The 21,762-nt window shown below is 34.1% G+C and overlaps 1 protein-coding gene across 1 annotated transcript; it reads left to right on the top strand.

The window, feature by feature from the left end:
- Positions 1 to 409: 409 nt before the first annotated feature.
- LOC119781985 (immunoglobulin-like and fibronectin type III domain-containing protein 1) lies at positions 410 to 19,982 on the top strand. Its single transcript, XM_038282649.1, has 29 exons — positions 410 to 590; positions 2,406 to 2,486; positions 2,745 to 2,804; positions 3,841 to 3,963; positions 4,167 to 4,306; positions 4,390 to 4,489; positions 6,384 to 6,426; positions 6,531 to 6,702; positions 7,587 to 7,785; positions 7,947 to 8,219; positions 8,316 to 8,687; positions 8,856 to 8,990; positions 9,164 to 9,301; positions 9,567 to 9,641; positions 9,746 to 9,868; positions 10,364 to 10,485; positions 10,948 to 11,065; positions 12,931 to 13,055; positions 13,175 to 13,316; positions 13,392 to 13,685; positions 14,526 to 14,822; positions 15,010 to 15,189; positions 15,290 to 15,418; positions 15,530 to 15,838; positions 15,952 to 16,037; positions 17,485 to 17,677; positions 17,759 to 18,055; positions 18,138 to 18,464; positions 19,860 to 19,982. The coding sequence occupies exons 2-29, from the start codon at positions 2,438 to 2,440 to the stop codon at positions 19,865 to 19,867; spliced, it is 4,629 nt and encodes a 1,542-aa protein (XP_038138577.1). The 5' UTR covers positions 410 to 590; positions 2,406 to 2,437; the 3' UTR covers positions 19,868 to 19,982.
- The last annotated feature ends 1,780 nt before the right edge of the window (positions 19,983 to 21,762 follow it).

Here is a 21,762-nt window from a genome sequence, read left to right as displayed (position 1 = left end):
CCACTGCTCTGTGATCATTTCTGTATATTTGCCACACCTACATGCTCTAGATTTGAAATAACAACATATGGACACATTTGATTTTTTTTTCAAAATGACAAGCAATTTTTGATGCCTTTAAACCATTTAGTAAAAACTGGTTAAAACCACTAGTTTAGTTTAACAAAACTTGTGGACATGAACAACCTTGGAGTGACTTTGTCACAAACATGCATTTAGTTAAATCTAAAATAATCAGTAAAAGAATTGCAGCTGTCCTCTAAATGATCAGGTCTTTCAATAATTACTACAGGACATAAGCACCCCCCACATACCCACACACACACACACTTTTCCACATGGTAATCATTTTTCCCACCCCAAGACCCCCCTTATTCAGTCTCACCCCAACCCTCACCCACATCACCCATCATAATATAACCCAACCATGCTCAGTTTTGAACAGTCAAACAGAGTGGATGCTTCCAAGCAGCCAGTCCAAAAAACATCTACCAGTCCTTTTGTCATTTAGTCAAACATTCAATAAGAGGGAGGACATTTACAACACAACAAACAACCGGTTGACGGTGTTAGAACACAACTGAAGACAGGTGAGCAACTCTTTTCTTTGTATATATGACTTAGGTATTCTTATATCTGAGAGGATCACATTAAAGACATTGATAAGCTTTACTGAATGCATGGCTCAAGAATTACACATTTTTTTCTTAAAAATAGACTTTGGCTATTTTACCCTGTTAAGTTAAATATAGAAAGATCTAAAAAAAAAAAAAAAAAAAAAAAAAACTACTAAAATGAGAATATATATTCTGTAATTATTTAATTTACTCATATTACTAAGTACTTCAATATATCAACCAACTAATGAAAATGACAAGTAATTCCAAAACAAGAGTACTCTAAAAGTTATTTTCTGATCTGCTGTTAGATTAGATTATTTTCCGCATTAATATTTTGTATAAACTCACAAGACTCATAGTGTCAACATTTTTTTTTGTCACTTGCTAAATCAGATATTTCCTTGTAAAGTTAAGTCTACCATGTAATTCCTACAAGTAAGATTCAGATAAATTATATCAGAAACAAACAAAACAAAAAAGTATACACATACTGCAGAACAATACACCAACAGGTTAACTTCATCTTTTTAAATAAAAAAAGCAACACAAACAGATTCTAAATTGACCTATTTAACTCTTTGTAGTGCAGTATTTGTTGGGAATGATACGGTGAGTTCAATGAGTTTAAATTGGCATCCCAATAGTAGTTTCAGTCTGTTTAGTGGGAGTCTTACTGCAGCATATGAACAAACATGGCATATATTACTCAGTGCTCAAAGTGGGAAAGGTCACAGAGAGATTTTAAAGCAAGTAAAAATGTCATTTTATTGCAACAGATATTATTATTATATTATATTATTATTTTATCAGTCACTATCATGCATCCTAATTGATAGGGAATAGGGCTGCAACTAACGTTTATTTAGCAAATCAATTATTCTCTCAATTACTTTTTCAATTAATTGAGTAATAATCAGATAGCCAAAGTTCCATAAAGAAAATTATTAACAAAATTAAACCAGGTGAGACTAAAACATTTCCACTTGAGGAGTTCTGGATAGAGCATATGTTTACATATTCTTTTACAATTTTAAAATTACTGCTGTGCTAAATGGGTTGATTTGTCAGCTAAAAGCTTATCTTACAGTCTCTATACTCCAGTTAACGATTAATCAATTACTAAATTAGATGATGATTATTTCAATAATCGTTTAATCACAATCAATCAAATTAGTTGTTTCAGCCCTAATTGGAACTCACATAAAGGTTAGTTTAGGAATGTCAAAATCTTAAAAGTAGAGAAGAATGAAGTGGATGAGGATAATGGCAAAAAAGCGCCGTTCTTTTCCTTTTCAGCACAATGGAGATTGCATCAATCTATCAATACACAGTTAGGTCATGGATGTTCCAGAGAAATGGTTGAGGTGCAAGGGGATATGGATTTTTACTTTCATAAATCTTAGATTGTTGAAAGGCTCAATGAAGCAGAGACACCAGGTAAACTTTCATCTAAGGCACTCTGCTGCAAAACTCTTTGTGCAACTTTGGACTGGAGAGTCAGCACTTTAGAAGATGATTTATAATATGTCCAAATTCTCTTTAAAAAGTAAAGAGGGTACTTTGTCGCTGTAGTAATGCGCTGCAGTGTAAATACTTTGTATATAATTATGAGCAAATATAACAGTTAACAATCAAACAGAAAAGTGAGATTTGGAATAATAAGCAAAGTAACGATTATAACCTAAACCTCAACTCTTATTGTCTTAATTTTATTTTATTTTTTCATCACTTGACTTATCTCTATTTTCATTATGTCTAATAACACATATCTCTTTCTGTTTACAGATCAACTCTTGCTTTTTACAACTTTTCCCAAGATGTGGGCAAGGGGGAAGAAGTCAGGCCAGTTAGCCACCAGACCATCATGTAGAGTATTTCCCTTTAATTCATGTAAAATTCTCCCAGTTTCTTCCAATGAATCTCCAACACACACTGCCAAATGCAAGGAACCATGGAAATAGTGTCAAATAAAGTTTGCAAACAGACTGCTTTGACACTGCCATGTGTTCAAACAAACACACAGATTACAGAAAAAGTGATGTCGAACAAAAACAGCGTGTTACCACACAATTGTGATGATATGATGTGGTCTATAGTTATTTATTTTTTGTTTATTTAATTCAGGTTTCTCCATAGTTCATCAGTACATTCAGCGTTTTAATGAGGTGTCTGGCAATAAGTCAGGTAAGATGAATTATCTCTTAAATGTTGCATGCTTATAATCTTGGTTTTAATAAACTAACATTTTGAGGCACAATAATTGTACAAAATTCAATGCTTCTTATAGAGAGCAATGATAGAAATTACAATGTATTGATCTCACAATGGAGATATTAACTCTCTGCATTTAACCCATCCCCTTAGGGAGCTCTGGGCTGCCATTGTGTGGCGCCCAGGGAGGGTTAAGGGTCTTGCTTAGAGACCAAGAAAGCAGGCTGTAGGGATCAAACCGGGTACTTACAACCTTCTGAGAGCACAAGAGCACTGCTCTGACCTCTAGGCCAAACACCTATTTTTTAAAGTGTCGAAGTAGTGATATGAAAGAGTAAATATATATATATATTTCTCTTGCCATCTCCAATCCGCTGTTGTTTTTTATGACAAGGAAAGATCTGATAAGTCTATATCCTCTAACAGATGTTTACAGCACTCACTTAATGTAAAACATATCACCTATACATAAATCCCCAGTCCTGTGCACGTGAAAATCCTAATTTTTTATGTTTTTACTTTTTTTCAAGTTTGGTCTAGGGTGTCAATACTGTAAAAGCAATGCTCAGAAAGTGATTCTGATTATAAGAATTTTGTTGACTGAATAAATTAGCAATACTATTTCTTCTTGCTGCCCCACAAATAGGATAGATTGTGGCCTTGGGAAAAATAAAAAGAATAAATCTTTACCTGTTGGAAGTCTTTTAGAATAGAATTTTAATATCATGCTTAATTTTTCATTATAAAATACATTTAATTTTATTGTTGCAATAAATGTGTAAGTATAACTACTACTGAATTGTACAATATTCAGTGGACGCAGTCATTAGTAACATGTCTTCTGCCATCTACTGGCAGTAAATGCAAACTCTGTTCCCAGATCTCCCATTTGCTGCCAAAGCAGAAGCAAAGCAAATAAGAAAGCACAATTGGTCTGTTCATATGAAAATGAAGGAGACAAACTTTATTGATTAAATAATTCTCTTAATCTTCTCTTAACTCCACTTAGCTGTAATCCGCAGAAGATCCAAGACCCCAGGGGTGATGATCACACAGTATACATCAACTTTGCCTGAGGGAAAAAGCACCCCAGACTTCCGCTGTAAACCCATGCCAGTTACGGTCAAGGAAGGTTTGTTTTTTAATTTAATAAAAAACAATTAAATAAATGTCTTTAAGCTGCTTTTCATTCACATCTAACAAAGACATTCCAACAAAATAAAAAAGAACTACAACATATATGAATTAATGTCTTGTATTAATACCCTATTATGACCTAAAACACAGTTGTATTTAAACCAGAACAATAAAATATTCTCCTAAAATTTCCATTAGGAGAATTAGCTGTTTTCAAGGCTGTGGTGACAGGGGAGCCGAAGCCAGAGGTTTCATGGAGAAGAGCTAAAGGACCTTTAGCAGACAAGGAGAGGTTTCAAAGGAGATATGATGAATCAACAGGGGAACACATATTAGAGGTAAGCAGCTGAATTTTTTTTGGAATGCACACTTTGATAAAATACTAAAAAAAAAGCTCTAAAGTAGGAATATGCATTTTCAGATTCACAAAGTATTTGCAGTGGAGGCCGATACGTACAAATGTTATGCTGTGAATGAATGCGGCAAAGCTGTCTGCACCACAACGTTAAACGTGTTTGATGGTAAGAACTATTCAAGATTATATTCTTAATTGTAAACTGCTTTATGTGGGCAATTAAGTATATATATATATATATATATATATATATATATATATATATATATATATATATATATATATATATATATATATATATATATATACATTTGCACTACTGTATAAGCAGAATAACTCATCCATTATAAGATTTTTGCAGCTTACAGAAGCAGAACCTCTCCACTGTGGATGAAAAAGAAAACTACAGTATGAATATCTTTAGCATTATCCAAAGTATTATATCCTGTATGACTGTACAAAATACTTGAGAAGGGTAACAAATCATTTACAAGACAGTAATTAATTTCTCTTTTGCTATCTTACCAATCAAGCCCCAAAACAAAAGTTATTCACCATACAGCTAAAAAAACTGCTTGAATATCTGTTAATTCACCAACAGTTATGTGAGATATTATTTATCTCCCATTTTGGTTCATGAAAAACACCAAAATATTATCTTTGTCTAAATCTTTGTCTAAAATCCAGACAAAGATAATCTGACTAAGCAAAAAAGCAGTATTCAATTAGTTGTTTTATGTAGAGTTTTGCAATGTAATCAATTTAAAAGTTATCCAAGCTAAATATATTAAGACCATTTGGCTCTTAAAACTATATACTTCTTGTAGTGTCTTGGTGCACAGATCACAATTAGTCTTTGACATTCCCACGAAAAAGTTTTCTTTTGCATGATTAAGTCATAGTGGAGGGTCTACACAATTGATAAAAAAAATAAAAAATAAATAAAAAATAGGGAGACCACTTAATGTTGTGAGAGTACAGAATTTCCAGTTGTCTTAGGGGTCCTAATCCTAGAAGTTACAGATCTAGCCCTATTAGCGGTTAAAGTTACTCACGATTGGTTTAACTTAGCCAAATGAGGCCTATAATTGGTTCTTTCATGACCTCCTTGAACAGATCATCCCCAATAGGGGTTGGGACTCCTGCTTGGGTCACAATAAACCAAAAGGGGGTTCAAGAGATGGTTTTCATTATCATTGTGAATGTGATGTAATCCCTAAGGTACATTTAGGATTTCCCCCCCCCAAAAAAATAACTATGAAAGAAGTAGATCTAACAATTATTTATGAATTTAATACTTGTTTTTAAGTTGTAAATATACAGCTACATTTTAAAATATGTAATCAGTAAATAAAGTAAATTATAAAGTAAATAGTTAAAAAATACATTTCAATATTTATTAAAAATTAATATAACTGCTTTACTTTATATGTATGAGTAAATATAGACTAAAGTAATCTTAATATTTTTATGGGATCACTAGTATGTTGCATTGTCCTTTTTGGGGTTACAGGCTGCAATGATTGGGAACCCTGTCCTGGACGAGCCATCAGTGAGCTCCTATAAAAATTAGAGAAGACAAAAAGTTCTCAAAGTATCACCATAGTTACAAAACATGTTACTTTCAGTTTAATGTACACCCTTTCTAAACAAATACTCATCAGTAAATTTATATATCACGTTTTTTATTTTTTTATTTTATTTACATCAAGACATGAGGTGCGCAATTTTTAGCCTACTTTATTCTGCGTGACGGTTTTCATTTATGTGAATTTCTCTCAGTACCAGAGGGCAGGAATCTACCCATGGTGTGAATAGGGAAATGACACTCAGTAGAAATGTTTTTACCCACGGTTAACTCATATCAAAAATATAAATTTGAAAAAATATATATATATTTAAATGGGCTCTCTATTTCTGATATTAAAGGTTGTGTGATGATTTGAAATAATCAGTGTGGTAATAAAAGTAAAAACTTTACATTTTGTGAAGTAGAAGTTGAAAAACTTTATAATACACAGTGTAAAAAAGTGACAAGTAGTAGTTCTTTTTCATTATAGTCTCAACAAATCCTGAAGATTTCAGAAAACTGCTAAAGAAAAGGTAAGCATCCCAAGCAACTCAATACAAGCATGTTTGGTCTGAAATGGTATTATAAAGCGCATTTATTATAATACATGACATTTAGTATTTGCCCAATATTACAGTAAAGCACAGACGCCAGGTGGTGAGAATGATGAAACTTTCTGGGATGTAATGCTAAATGCAGATAAAAGAGACTATGAAAGCATCTGTTCTGAATACGGTGTCGTGGATTTAAACATGATCCTGAAGAAGCTTGAAGAGAAGAGGAAAAAGAAGGAAAAAGACAAACAGAAGGTATGCAAGCTGATATTTTCCTTCCCACATTTTTCTTTTAGAAATGTATTCATTCAGTAACATGTAACAACATAAGTAACAGTAAAACTTTGTTTAAAATGAGCTTACTGTTATAATCACACTGCTTAAAAAATATAACTTTGGTGCTTTACATGCAAGCTTCTTTATGCCGTCACAGCTGCCGACTTTCATTTAAACTCACACAGGACGCAAGTTAAGCACCAGAAGAGATGACCCGATTTGGATGTAATTTGGTTCCCAGACACAACCAAAGAAGAGCATATACTGTATCAATGGTTGACAGAGTAGCTCCCTAGTGAGTGGTTAGCACATAAAAGAAAATCAGTGCTCTCCCCCTGGAAGAGATCTAAAAGGCTCACTACTGCAGCAGAGCGTGTAGGTTTATTAAAAGCAAGAAAGACACGCCCCTTTACACCATCTGTTTCTATTTATGATTTGTGGACAATCTGTGTTCCTTTCTGTAACTCCAAACTATAAAACAGTATCCAACTTACCATAATTATTTTAATTAATTTAACAAGTTCTGGTGAAACCTATTTTTAAACATTTTAAATTATATAAATTTTTGACAACCTTTTTAATATATATTTTTAGTTAGTTTCAATGTATTATTTCATTTATCATAATTTTGCATTAAAAATGTTGAAGCTGTAATAATATTTCAAAATGCAATTTAACATCGGTGTGACCATTGAATCAGTACTATCCAAATCCATGGCAGCGTTACTCTGACTGCTGTCCCATTCATAATGTTTTTTTTCTTTCTTTTAAGTCAGAACACATGCTTCACAGAAGTATTTGCTTGACTGAAGTTGGGATTTTAGCTCAAATATTTGGCAAAATCCTCTGTGCCTCTGTTGCAGGATATTATGATTTCCTGGGACAGTGTTCCAGAAGAACAGGGTAATCAGAGTTTTGGGACGAAAAGCTGCATCAAAATTGAAGGCCTGGTACAAAGTGACAGAGGAATATATATAGGTGACCCTGAGGAGGCTAACCGCCACAACACACAGCTAAATCACGCCAGTCCTAAAAAAGACATTTTACTTACAGGGTTCAAATGTAAGTTACAAATTAAATTCGGTTTAAGACCTCTTTAAAAATTGCACTTTCTGTTTTCTTTATGCAGTCATATTGAAAGCATACCAATAATTGTAGGTATTACGTGTAACACTTTTAATAAAAGGGGTTATCATCTTTTGTATGTGCCAATTGCCTTCTAGTGTCCAATGTGGATTTTATGATAAAAATTCAAGAGATTAAAGCTGAAGAAAATGATGATGCTCTCTTCGAGTGTGTGCTAACGCACCCTCTACCCAAAATCACTTGGATAAAAAAAGGCATTGTTCTGGAAGATGGGGAGAAATACAGTATAACTGTATCTGACAACAAGCTCATTCATCGACTCCTCATCAGGAACTGCACTAAACTGGACAAGGGAATCTATTCTGCTATTGCAGGAATAATATCCTGTAGTGCATGGCTGGTGGTGGAAGGTATGCTATAATTATATAATAAAAGCCACGGTACTGGGGTAAGCGATTGTTAAAAAGATGTATTTTTTGTTGTTGTTGTGCCTCATATGCTTGAAGATCAGCACAACCCTGCAGATGGTGGTACGAAATTAATCCATAAAACCGCAAAAGCTGCTGGAGCTCAGAGCGACTTGGAAAAAGTGGCTAAAGAACAGCAGATGAAAATTCAAGAGGAAATGGAGAAGATTTTAAAAGCTGTGAAAGGAAAATACTCAGAAACAGAAAAACCGAGAGAGGATATTTTACCCCATGTTGGGCACCGTGGTGAAAGTGAAAAAACTGGTAAAACGCAGAAGGCTAACTCAAAAGATAACACTTTAACAGCAATGGAGTACTCTGGGCATGAAACAGGAGCAGAACAACCACTCAGAACAGGCGACCTAAAGAAGAAATTCCACAACAAAGATCAAGTTGTTTGTATAATTCCAGGTAAAGGCTATATTTGACCCAACAATTCTAGTTCCCCAATCTGCTAAAAATGAATGTTATTATTATAGATGTTGTTGAAGATTTTTCCACTTTGCTGGAATCAATTCATTGATATTTAGCTATTAAATTCTTTAATATAGATGTTCTTTTTTTCCCTTATTTTTAAAGAAAGGAAAAATACCAAAGATGATGTTGAATCAACATTTGGAGATTTTGATGTGATAGAGACAGGAGAGCAACTGAGAGAAGGGGACCTAATAAAGAAAGAACAGAGTGGTCAAGTTGGTTTCAATACAATGACAGGTAAGATCCTATAAATCCAGTTCCACAGCTGGCTAAAATGAGTGTTACAAAGGATCTTTAGGCTAAAACAAATAATTGTTGCTTTTTTCCTCTTTGCTACAGTAAACTGTGAACTGTTACACATTTTTAGCTTTTAGACAGTTAAGATGATTTGGGTTGTTTTCTATTTAAAGAGAGAAAAAACACCAGAGGTGCCACCATAACAACCTCTACCGATTATGGTATGACAGAAGTAGAAGAAAAAGTGAGAGATGATAATCTAATCAAGAAAATACACCACAAAGATCAAATCGGTTCTAACACAGGAACAGGTCAGGTTTGTTTTAAATCAACTTCCTTAACCTATTGAGTTTTTAAAATTATTTAATTCATGAATATTTAGCTATCTGATGTTTAAAGTTAGACCATTTACTCTATATATTCATTTAAATTACTGAGAAAGGGTTTCAGAAACATTTTGTTTCTTCTTTTTTATCTGCATAAAAAAAGAGCCTTTCATTTTGGAGTATCAGTAACTATAACTTTAATAGCACTGATTTCAGAGCTAAGCTGTCTCTCATATTTAATTATTGCTAGATTCTAATAAAGGGGAACCTCAACAAGATCAAGAGGCAGAGAGTGAAGTAATCGGTGACAAACATCTCAGAGAAAGTAAAACTGCTCCCTTAATGACATGTGAAAATAGTTCAACTTTGTTCTCTCCATTGTTTATTTTTATATTCAGAAATATACTATGGGTTTGTGTTTGTCTGCAGATTATATAGATCAATGTGATGATGTTGAACAACAGAGTCAATTCAGAGGAAAAAGGAGTTTGGATAAGGAAGCAAGAACTCAGAGGAAAACAAAGAATGTCCACTGGAAAGAAGCGACATCAGGTATCAAATGGATTCTGATCTTATAAAATCGTCTGTAATTTAAAAGAACAAAACTACGATTTGAAAAGGGTTATGAGCTGCCATACAGTAGTGTTGCAACAGCTGTCAAAATTCCACCTGATGGTAATCAAACAATTCTCCACAAGCTTCAGATTTAATGCCTATTGAACTCTGTACAGTTCCACTAGAGATGTTTCATTCTCAGCTTTGCAGTAATATACAAACTGACTTACTGACTTACATTGCAATAAAAGAAAAACACAAGTGAATGTTTGCAAGGAAAATAAACTATCAAAGGAGTAAGGAAAAACTTTAGAAGCAATTTCATCTTAGATAGCAAATAAAACTTTTTGCTTCCATTCTTGTAAAAGGTCATTATCCCAGTCAATTTCACAGTTTATTTACAAATGATTGTTGGGCATATTTTGCAATCAAGCAGAAATGCAATTCTTTTGCATTTTCCAAAATATTTGAAGAATACTTTCTTTCTCACAGATAATGGACAACAAAGTGGTGATGAACTAAATAACACTGATGAGAACGAAGGCTCTGCTGACCAAGGAAAACGGCAACACGTTTTAAAGGAAATCACAACAGAGAAAAATTCTGTCAATGGTATTATATCATAAATTCCTCATACTGCATGGAATTGTTGTTTTGATTAAAGGCAACATTAAAGATTATATGGTCAGAGCAGTAGTACACACCTCAATATCTCTCAATATTTAATGAATAAACAGATTTAAACAGATTTTTAATTGCCCAGGTTTATTCACATTAAGACAAGTTGTTTGGCAGTTTTGAGGCAGAGGTGGGACTGAAAGACTGAATTATTTATGTAAGGAGAGAGCAATGTACCTCCAGTAGCAATATCTACTTTTTACTGTCTATTTACTATACCTGAAATTACTACAGTGGGTTAAAAAATAAAACATTAAAACAGAAGGACGGATTTTAGTTCAGTTAGAATTATGATACTTAAATTCTACCCACCGTTGTTGGCAGATATGTGGAGCTACATCATGGCGACTTTAAGATGCAACTGCTTGAATAGATTAAAAACCATGACAATAATATACATTTTTGTATTCATTTCTGAAGACCATGGTGAATGTGAAGAGGATGAAAACATGAGCAGCGATTTCAACCACCCACGACGTAAAAGACAAGTCCCTCTGATTACAGATTCCCTGATTGGTGAGTAATCATTTAGTTACAGCAAATTATGTTTCTATAATACTTGATTTTTCTTAGGGAGCATTTATCAGCCAACTTTCAACTGTGGTTCATTCATCTTTTACACTGAGGTTAGTTATTTAATAACATTACCACCAAATGTAATTAAAATTTCCTTACTGTAGAGCGATTTTAAAGATTGCTACAGTCACAGATATATTTCAACACAATTTTAAGAATTGTGTAAATTTTTTACATACAAGTTCCTCATTTATAATTTCAACACAAACCTATTAAACAAACCTTCCATGATCCCCATTCATTAATTTAATATGGCTTTTATAAGTAAATTACGTAAAGGGCAGATTTATGTTTTTTAATGAATAAGTGATCCCTGATCAAATGAATACTAATGAGTGTATTTATTTCAAATTCATAAAGTTTATTTTGGTTAAATTGCATAATATTCTGGTTCATTTTATTCAATTCAAAGAATAATTGCTATGTATTTGAAATAAATACACTAATTTGTATTAATTTTGAGTAAGTTTACTTTATTAATACTTAATACATAAACCTGATAATTATTTATTTCAAATAAATAAGCTTTGTCATATAAACTAATATGGTAAGGTTTATTTAACAGGTGTGTGTTAAAATTATCTAAAAATGGGAATTTGCAATGTAATAGATTTACATGAATCTTACAATGTGTGGTCATATACCCTTTTTTACCATACATGGATGAACAAATTGAAGACTCCACAAGACCTTTATGTAATGACTCCACTTTACACTTAAAGGTGTTATGACATTGGAATATTTTAGATATTTTATGTGCTGTGAGTTAAAAGACAACTTTCATTGAATGGAAATATTTTTTCCCGAAATATCCATATTGTATACTGTTGATTGCCTTGAAATAAAGGGGAGACTATTTAAAGGAGCACTGATCTCAAAGAACAACATATATACTAGTTTCTATTCCTCAGAATGTATTATAATCCATACTCTCTGACAAAGAAAAACATACATTACACAAAGAGCAGTAGAAAAAACGATGCAGCACATATAAGCAGTTACAAATAATCAAACTGTAGTTTTTGTTTTTTAAAGTTTCAGGAAAAAAAAAAATCAGTACCATCTGGGGTCTATGTTTGCAATGAATGTGAAGCAAAGATATATAAAAATTTATGCTTGTTTATTTAAGTCATATAGCCTTATACTGACCAATGCAGAGTAGCTCTTGTTAGCTGTACCTACTAGTCATTTCAGTTTGCCTACAGTACTTTATAGATACCCACTTGTCACCAGATGATAAATGTCCCACCATGTAAGAGGTGTAATGTTGAAGTAATAGTGGAGGATACTCTTTTTTTCTGATGGATCATCAAAATGAGTGATCCCCTAATTGTAATCGTTCTGGTAGTATGTTTACACAATGCCGTGCTACGTGCTCGTCCCCATTTTCACTTATCGGTGGTAAGTCTGACATAGTGGAAAAATTTCACATATTCTTTTGGAAAGTAAGCTTGTGTGAAGCATGCAAACAGTAACTTTTAAGCAGAGCGTTCAAGAGGAAAAATGGGCTTGTGCGTTCTCGCACACGTGTTCAATAGGCGGGCCCTCTTGGGTACAGGAATGTGCATATGCAACTCTTCTTTTTAAATGAAGAGGGTGGGTCTTTTCAGATATTCGCGAAAACCTCCACTGTACTTTTACATATATCTATGATATGCACTTAACCAGTCAGTACTAATGATGATGTTATGTATGGTTGGCGAATGGCTTTAAAGAAATTTAAATGAAAATATGATTGAATTTTCTTGTTATGAAATGTACAGTATAACTAAGCTAAACTTTTGGCTTTTTCTTGATTTCCCTAGATCCAGGCGTTCACTTCATCCAGGGTTTGTCAGATATCGATGCAATTATCCATGAGAGTGCTGAGTTAACATGCAAGCTCAGCCGTGATGACTGTGAAGGAGTCTGGTTTAGAGATGGGAAAAAGGTTTTTCCTTCTAAATGCTTTAGAATAGTAGCACATTTGACATTGCAGTGTTTCTCGCTTTAATAACTTTCAATTGCTATGTTTGAGATATTTTATCTTTTTGGTTTTAATCTTAACAGATATACCCAGATGATAATATTTCTATCACTATGAATGGATCCATCCATAAATTAGTAATAATGCAGTGCAGTGTGGAGCACTCTGGGAAATATCGCTTTGAAGCAGATGGTCGTAAGACAGAGGCAATGATTAACATCAGAGGTTTGATTGATTGTCAATAAAAAAAATAATAATGTCAAAACTCTGAAATCAATCTAATAGGACTGATATTTTTAGATCCTCCGAGGTTTGACCCAGAAGACCTCAGTGCCTTCACCAGGCCTTTGACACTTAAAGTGGGACACAACGCCATCTTCAAACTGCAGTTCATTGGCCACAAACCTATTAAAGTTCAGTGGTACAGAGACGGCGATGAGCTGCAAGATGACAACAGTATAAGAATTGAAAAATCTGCAAGTCACAGTCGCTTGCTCCTTATTAGATGCCAGAGAAGGGACACTGGAGAGATCAAGATAAAGATAAGGAACGACCACGGCTTTACGGAAGCAGTATCACAGCTTATTGTTCTTGGTGAGTAACTTACAACAATGCAGAAAGCAATAAGTGAAACTAACATAATAAGTGGATTTGCTTTATTAATGAGGCAGATAACAGACATAATGGTATCAAAAATCACACAGCTAGTAGTAAAGATTGTATTTAAGTCTATCCCCTTACAAAACAAAAACACAAATCTTACAGCATTAAGTGAAAGGCTGCTTTGACTGAAAAAAACAACTCATAAGATTTACTTAAAAAATATATTGTAAGTGCGATGGACATATTTAAGACCCATCTCAACACCACCTTTTTAGGCCGCTAAATTATTACTAAATCCTAACTATCACCTTACTAATAAAAGTTAAAGCATAATCATGGTATAATCTTATGAAGAAAAAGAGATGCATTATGAAAAAAAAAAATCATAAAAAAGAACAATAATTAAGATATTTATGTCTAAATACATATTAAGATATTAATAAAACTCCAATAAAACAATATAGAACTAAAAAACATGTTTTCTTCTAAATAGAAGCCATTTAAAGATGATCTGGACAGGCTATTAAAAATGGCCTTTGTTTTAATCAGTCAAAAAGTTGAAAGTAAGATTTCTAAAATTCTAACTGGACCAAAGTTTTAGTTTAAAAAACTAGATTAATACTAGATTCTGGTACTTCTTGGAGTAAACATATGACACTGTTTCCTTAAATTCTGAATATATATTTAGATAAATATAGAGATGAAAGTGTGGATGTGACTACGAAAAACACTAGATTTTTTTTTATACCCTTATAAAATAAATACCATTGTAACTCCTTATGTATAAGTAGTCAATATACTTCAAGCTTCATAAAGTATTTAATGTTTTAGACAAGCCATCCTCCCCCATGGGTCCAGCAGAGGTCACTGAGAGTTCAGCATCATGCATTGAATTTAAGTGGCGGCCTCCAAAGGATGACGGCGGGTCACCTGTGACTAACTATATACTGGAGCGTCAGCAAGTGAGACGAAACACCTGGAAGAAAATTGGTGAAATCCCAGGCGGGCCCATCTATCGGGACACAGATGTTGATCGTGGACGGAAGTACTGTTACCGCATCTGGGCAGTAACTTCAGAGGGAATAAGTGAAGTGATGGAAACTGACGAAATGCAAGCTGGCAGAGTTGGTAAGCTAAAACAATGTTAGAACAATTTGTGGAATGTGTTTATTTGTAAAAAAAAAAATAAAAAATCAGAAACTAAATTTAAGAGATAAATCCAGAGTTAGATATAGCTAATTTTGCAAGTTTCTATTATGAATAAATGTGGATTGAGTAACATGAAGGGAAATATTTTTTGTTTTGCATTGTTCAGCTTTTCCAGGCCCTCCAGCTCCCCCAAAGGTGGTCAGTGCATTTAAGGAATGTATCAAACTTTCCTGGTCTTCACCAGCTATTACTGGAGGGTCACGTCTTTTGGGCTATATTTTAGAAAAACGCAAACAAGGAAGTAATCTTTGGACTGCTGTGAATGCACCAGATGAGATAATAAAAGGTATTTGCTGTATGGATACCTACTTACAGTATATGCAAATAGCATGAGAATATAAGTAAATTTGTATTTGTTTTTTTTTTTTGCTTTAAATGGCTTGTAGAGAAAAAGTATGCAGTGAGGGATGTTGTGGAAGGTATGGCATATGAGTTCAGAGTTTGTGCCATAAACCTCTCAGGAGCTGGTGAATTTAGCAACGCATCAGAATTTGTTTTTGCGCGGGACCCTAAAAGTACGTATTACAAATATTTTGTTAAAAAATATGTATGGTGAGAAATTATTGTTGAAGTTACTGATCATAATAAGCCTGTATTAATTAAAACATTTTTTTGTATTCGTATAGAGCCTCCTGGTAAAGTTATAGGCCTGAAGGTGACAGAAACATCTTACACCAACATGGTTGTGACTTGGACCAAACCTGAGGATAAACCAGGCATACAGGATGAAGCTAAAGGATATTTTGTGGAGATTCGTCAGGCAGATCGCATTGAATGGTCCCGTTGTAACAGCACCCCTATTATTATGACTTCATTTAATGTGAAAGGCCTTAGGTCTATGGAAATGTACTGGGTGAGAGTCATTGCAGTAAATGATGGGGGAGAAAGCATACCCGAGGAGCTGCCAAATTATATTCTTGCAATGCCTTTGCCTGGTATGTCATCAAATAATTATAACTTTACATTTTACTGTTATGATGCACTTAAATCTAGCCTTCCATGTTTACCTTGAATTAAACTAAAACCGATTTTGTTGTCCCTAATAAAGTAAGGCCAAGGTTCACAAACAACAAGATGAAGAGTTTCATGGTTGTGAGGGCAGGGAACTCTGTACGAATAACAGTAAGCTTTGAGGTAAGATTTACTCTAGTCATTGGTAAGGATTTTTTTTTATTTATTTTTTATAAAATTTACTTTATTTATTGTTTCATGTTACAACCCAAAACTTTAAAGTATTCTATGAGGTTTTAGCAGGGCTGATGCCTTAATAGAATTGTCTCTTTAAAATGCTTTTTCTCACACATGTTTTGATTTGGCACAATATGGATACATTGAACGGAATTAAAAAAGAAACACTGTGCTGTATTCCTACTGGCTTACATCACAAACTAATACTATGATTTTTTAAGATGTTGTGCACAGAGAGATACAATATCCTGGATTGCTTCCAGTTCTGTAAAAAATAAAAATTTTTACTCACTGAATTATTCTGAATTAAAATCACATGTGTGAGTCTGAAGATATGTGATGCAGACAGAGTGACAACCATCTTATAAACTTTCTGTTAGCTTTAATGTCCCATAATTTTTACATCTGTTCAGCTATTTAGCTGTATCAGAACTATTATAACAGTTAGCCGTTTGTAATTGGAGATTTAAAAATATAATACTTCTTAAGATGTTCTACTATCTTTCACTGTTGGTGTGATATTATCAGGGTGATTGCAGTGTTTCTGTAAATGCTAAAACAGAAAATGTTTGTTCCATCAATTAAATTAATATTTCAAAATCTGGTCCTCAAATTTACAACTACCTAATTTTTCCGATGAGTTCCTTTTCCAACAAACCTGATTCAAAATATTGCCTTAGCACCCCAGCTCCCTTCAAGTGGTAAAGAAGCCCGTTCATATACCTGCCATTCATCTGACTCATTCATATAAGTCAGGTTTATAGAAGCAAGATGGCACCTAAAACATTCAGGACAAGAGTGTTTGAGGAGCAAGGTTGGAAATCACTGAAGAAGTGGCCAATTTCTTATGTGGAATGCAAGACTAGAACTTTCCCTGTACACAGACTTTCATACATGAGAGGTGTATCACAGCAGGCCCTCTAACGTTACAATTTGCCTTTAAGCTGCTCCTTTATCCCAGCCAGCCAGTCCAGGTTTACAGCCATTCTATGTCTTTGCTTTATTCTTGTCCAGTATTTCTCTCTGGATGGCGAATAGAAAAGTCATCTGATACCCAAAGTGTTGGATATTGTTTATAATCTACTGCTGCTTTAAAGTTCTCCAAAAATCTTATCTGTTGTGTTCTTTGACTTTCACATTGTATAACAGTTAATGGGGCTAATTACAAATGCATGCCACATCAGATATCAGATTTTAAACTGTAGAAACGAAATAGAAAAAAAAAACGTTTTTTTTTCTCAATTTTTGTTGTTCTGTTTCATAAAAAAGTCATAAATGTGTTTAAGTTTTTGGTTGTAATATGACAAGAGGGAAAAAGTTCAAGATAATAAATGAATTTGCAAGGGTATGTATGATCAGCCTTGTTTTATTTTTTGTTTTGTTTTTTAAATAGGCCTCCCCACGGCCAGAGATTACATGGTTAAAAGACAACGTGCCAGTGACAAAACGTGCTACAGTCAGTAACTCTGATGGCTCATCTCAGCTATTGATTCCCACCTCCGAACGCTCTGATACAGGCATCTACTCTGTCTTGGTGAAAAATATTGTTGGACAGGAAACCTTACGTATGGAAGTAAGAGTAACAGGTAAAGCTATCATTGTTATCTGTAAGTTTTGGATCTCTTTAAATTGTCTTATGTTGGTGAAACTATGAATTATGTTACTAGATGATCCAAAGCCTCCTGGACCAGTGGAACTAGAGGAGAATGTTCCTGGAACGGTGACTGTGATCTGGCAACCTTCTCCTGATGAGAAGCGTGATGATCGTCTCCATTACACAGTTTCCAAATTGGACTCCACTAAGCACACATGGACCACAGTGGCTGATAGGCTCTTCAATAACAGGTTCACAGTTTGCAACATTGTGCAAGGAAGGGAGTATCATTTTCGAGTTTACGCCAAAAATGACATGGGTACATCAGCACCCTCAGAATCCCCAATCTGGGGGACGGAAAAAAAGAAAGGTGTGTTCATGTATCCTATGTTACTGTATCTCAGTATACAAACTAGTTACATTTATTACAACACTGTCTCATGTCTTTGCAGAAAAAATTGTGATAACTAAACCAAAAACTAAGGACTATGACCTACGATGCACTCCTACCTTCATTGTACTTTTAAAGCCTCAAACTGCAACACTGGGCTATGAATGCTATATGAGCTGTGCAGTGAGGGGAAACCCTGCCCCTCGTATCACGTGGTATCGAAGCCATGTCAATATAAACACAGATACAAACTATTACATCTCCAACACCTGTGGCGTCTGCTCCTTGCTGATCCTTCGTGTTAGTCCCAAAGATGTAGGCGAGTATACCGTTGTTGCAGAAAACAGCTTAGGACGAGCTGAATGCTCCACAGTGCTCAGTATTAAAGGTAAGACTAAAACAAGGCCGCTCTTACATTGGATATAAAAAGTGCAAATAGCCCTGTTAAAATGGCAAGTGCTTGTGAAGCTTTGTTAAGATCTTCCTCCTGTTTTGATCTGACCTGTTACCTGCAAAACTAAGTTGAGAACAAAATGAACTATTTTTTGCAAAGGTGGTGGAGTTGTTAGAAAAATGATACATTAATATGCAAACCTTTTCATTAATGCTTTATTGATTTTAATGCAGTACTCCATTTGTTTTCAAAAATGCTCTGAAGTTGGAGGCTATGTTCTTCCTCCAGCACTATCCCACATGAAGATTCTTACTGGAGTTAGGTCTGTTTAAAAATTGACTGGCTAGTCAATTTTTAAACTATATCCCTAAGAAAAAAAACTATTCTTTTTTTTTTTTCTATCTATATCTGTACTTTGGTTTGGTATGACACTACAGATTAGATGAAACCTGAATGTTTTCTGCCACCTTAGCTGTTTTGTAATTCCTTTTAATTTCACGAGGCCATAGTTTTGACGGTCTCAGGACGCAGACTGCTCCCCCACTATACATCACAGTGCATGGTCTTATTTTAGGGATGAGCAGTTTTAAGCCAAGCAGTCCCTTTGGGATAGTGGCCACAAGGTATAACTGTTTTATTGTAAGACAATACACCTTTTTTCATGTGGTTTTTGTAGAATGAGTTTTTCAAAATGTTATGTTTTCTTTTCAGAAAAGGCCTCTTATAACTGTACCCTATAGCTCAGACATGAATAATATAACAAGACTTACCAAGAATTTCTGCTGCTAAATAAATTTCACCATAGGCTTTTTAGCAACCTCTATTACCAATTCTGTTTTTATGCTTTCATTAATTTTAGATGGACATACAGTTCTTGTGGATATTACTGTTGGTCCATATGTTTTCCTGATTGATAAAGAATACATTTAGTGTATTCCTAACTAATGCCTTGGTAAATGTTTTGAAAACTTATCCTCACCAATACCTTTGACAATAAGATATTCTAAATGTATTGAAAACTGCAGACCATGGCTTTTCTCCTGAGATATGACTGAGACCTCTTGGGAATAAACAACTAGAACAGCTTAAGTTTATTCCAAAACTTTAAATGAAGACGCGTCTTTACAGATCCAGCTTTAAGTGTAGTGGTTAAATATGAACTACCACATCCCCAGTTTTAAAAAAAAGTTCACATTTTTTGCAGCTACATTATTTAAGGTTTTATTTTCCTACAATTTGTGTTTCTTTTTCCTTTGGATATCCCCCTCCCTTTGATATTACTGCATTGTATCATTTTTACAGGGCTCTGTAGATGTTTTATACCTACTGTACATTCAAAGTTAAACTTACATGAGAATATTTTTCTAAATACTTTTGTGTTTTTTTCAGCAGAGTGAGGAAGCTGAAGACACCACTTTTCAAAGACCATCTGTCAAAAACAGGAAGATCAACAAGCATTTTCAATATTAAAATATTAGCTTATTCTTAAATAAAGATTTTCAAACAGAAATAGATTCAGTTCATTGTCTTTCATAATTTTATCTCAATGAATCTATTTTAAAGAAGAATTTGATGATATGTGTCTCCATTGACCTTTGTGCATCCTTAAGAGCTTTGTATCAGTTTAACATTGATATATAATTTAATGTTGGAAGAGCATTACAAACAGTCTATGTTAAGTATGATAAGTTTTCCTAGAGGTATAAATTAAATATCAAATTATCTGATAAAGGAAAACCTCATAAAATAATATATTACTGTACTGCTGCATCTGATGCACCATCATATTCAATAAATTGAAATAATATAAAATTATAAGTCAATTTATTTCAGTACTATTCTCAGTAAACTGAATAAAAATACTGGTACATACAGACTGTTGCTTTGAAGGCATTAATTATGATGATTTACCAGCCCTTTGATGGACTGGTGACTTATTAAGGTTATACCCTGCCGTTAGCCCAAAGACTGCTGGAGAGAGACAGCGTGGATGGATGGACGGAATAACAGACAGACGGATGAATGGACGGACAGATGCATGGGTGGATAGCTTGATGGATATTAAAGCTGAATTAGGGAGTTTTTAGAAAACTGGACAGGGTCTGATAATTTGGATAAGCACTCTATCTGCCTTTTTCAGACAATTGACCTCTACAGATGCAGGCACCATGTTGGTTGGTAGTTGGCATCGTTTACCTTTTGATCTGCAACGGGTTCCACCGTTCATTGATATGACATGATTGTTAGATCAGCATTAAAAATGCGAGTAAAAATGAGAAGATTTACAGAGATAGACTGAGCTAGGGTCCAGTTTTTGGTGAAGCTTACCAAGAACATAGATCCAGGAGTTAGCATATGCCATTTGCCTGATCTAAAACATTTATAAATTACAGCATGATGTCTGACGACACTGTCTAACTTCACTTGCACCGCTTCTCCTGTTAATATGGTAAAGCCCACTTCTCTCATTAAGCCACAAAAAACAAAAACAAAGAAACGGTCCGTTCCGGTGTTCTGTAAAAAATTTAAATCAGGAAATTATCTATATACCAAACTGAACTGTTGTTCTCTACTTGGAAAAAAAGCTTTAGATTTAAAAATGGAAAAAATTTCTATTTTTTCTTATATTTATTATTTAAAAATTTAACGTATAAAATAGATGCATTCAAAACAAATTTTTAAAAATGGTAAATGGCCTGTACTTATATCGTGCTTTTTCAAGCCAAGAGACTTGACCAAAGCGCTTTACACTGCATTCAGTCATTCACACTCACACTCACACACTGATGGTGGCAAGCTAAATTGTAGCCACCGCTGCCCTGGGGCTCACTGACTAAAGCGTTAGTGTAAAATTATGTTTAAACTCTGTTTAAAGTACTAAAAATGTCTCCGGACCTTTACTAGTTGTTGATTTTCTTTATTCGGACCCCGCTGATTTTTGATTGGTTACCCCTGCCATATATGAGTACCACAGTTCATAACTGAAGACAACCAAATTCAAATAAAATTGGATTTAATTGATCTTTTGGCACAACTACTCAATCATTTGTATGTTTTTGGGTGCAGTTGTCCCATACATACACAGTAGTTGGACACAAGTTGGTAAATGAACAACATCCTGTAACAATTTGATCTAAAATGGTAACATCCTCACCTTCACGAGACAGTATATGAGAGATATTGTCATTGTAATTGTCAAGATCTTATATTTATGGCATGTTTCCCATCACTCTTTCCACATTATTCTCAGATGTGCTGTTTTCCTTCTTTCCTCCACATTTTTAGCATCCAC

This window comes from Cyprinodon tularosa, unplaced genomic scaffold (assembly GCF_016077235.1).
Source record: "Cyprinodon tularosa strain WSP-4 unplaced genomic scaffold, ASM1607723v1 ctg187, whole genome shotgun sequence".
Taxonomy (NCBI): domain Eukaryota; kingdom Metazoa; phylum Chordata; class Actinopteri; order Cyprinodontiformes; family Cyprinodontidae; genus Cyprinodon; species Cyprinodon tularosa.
This window is presented reverse-complemented; position numbering and strand designations above follow the sequence as displayed.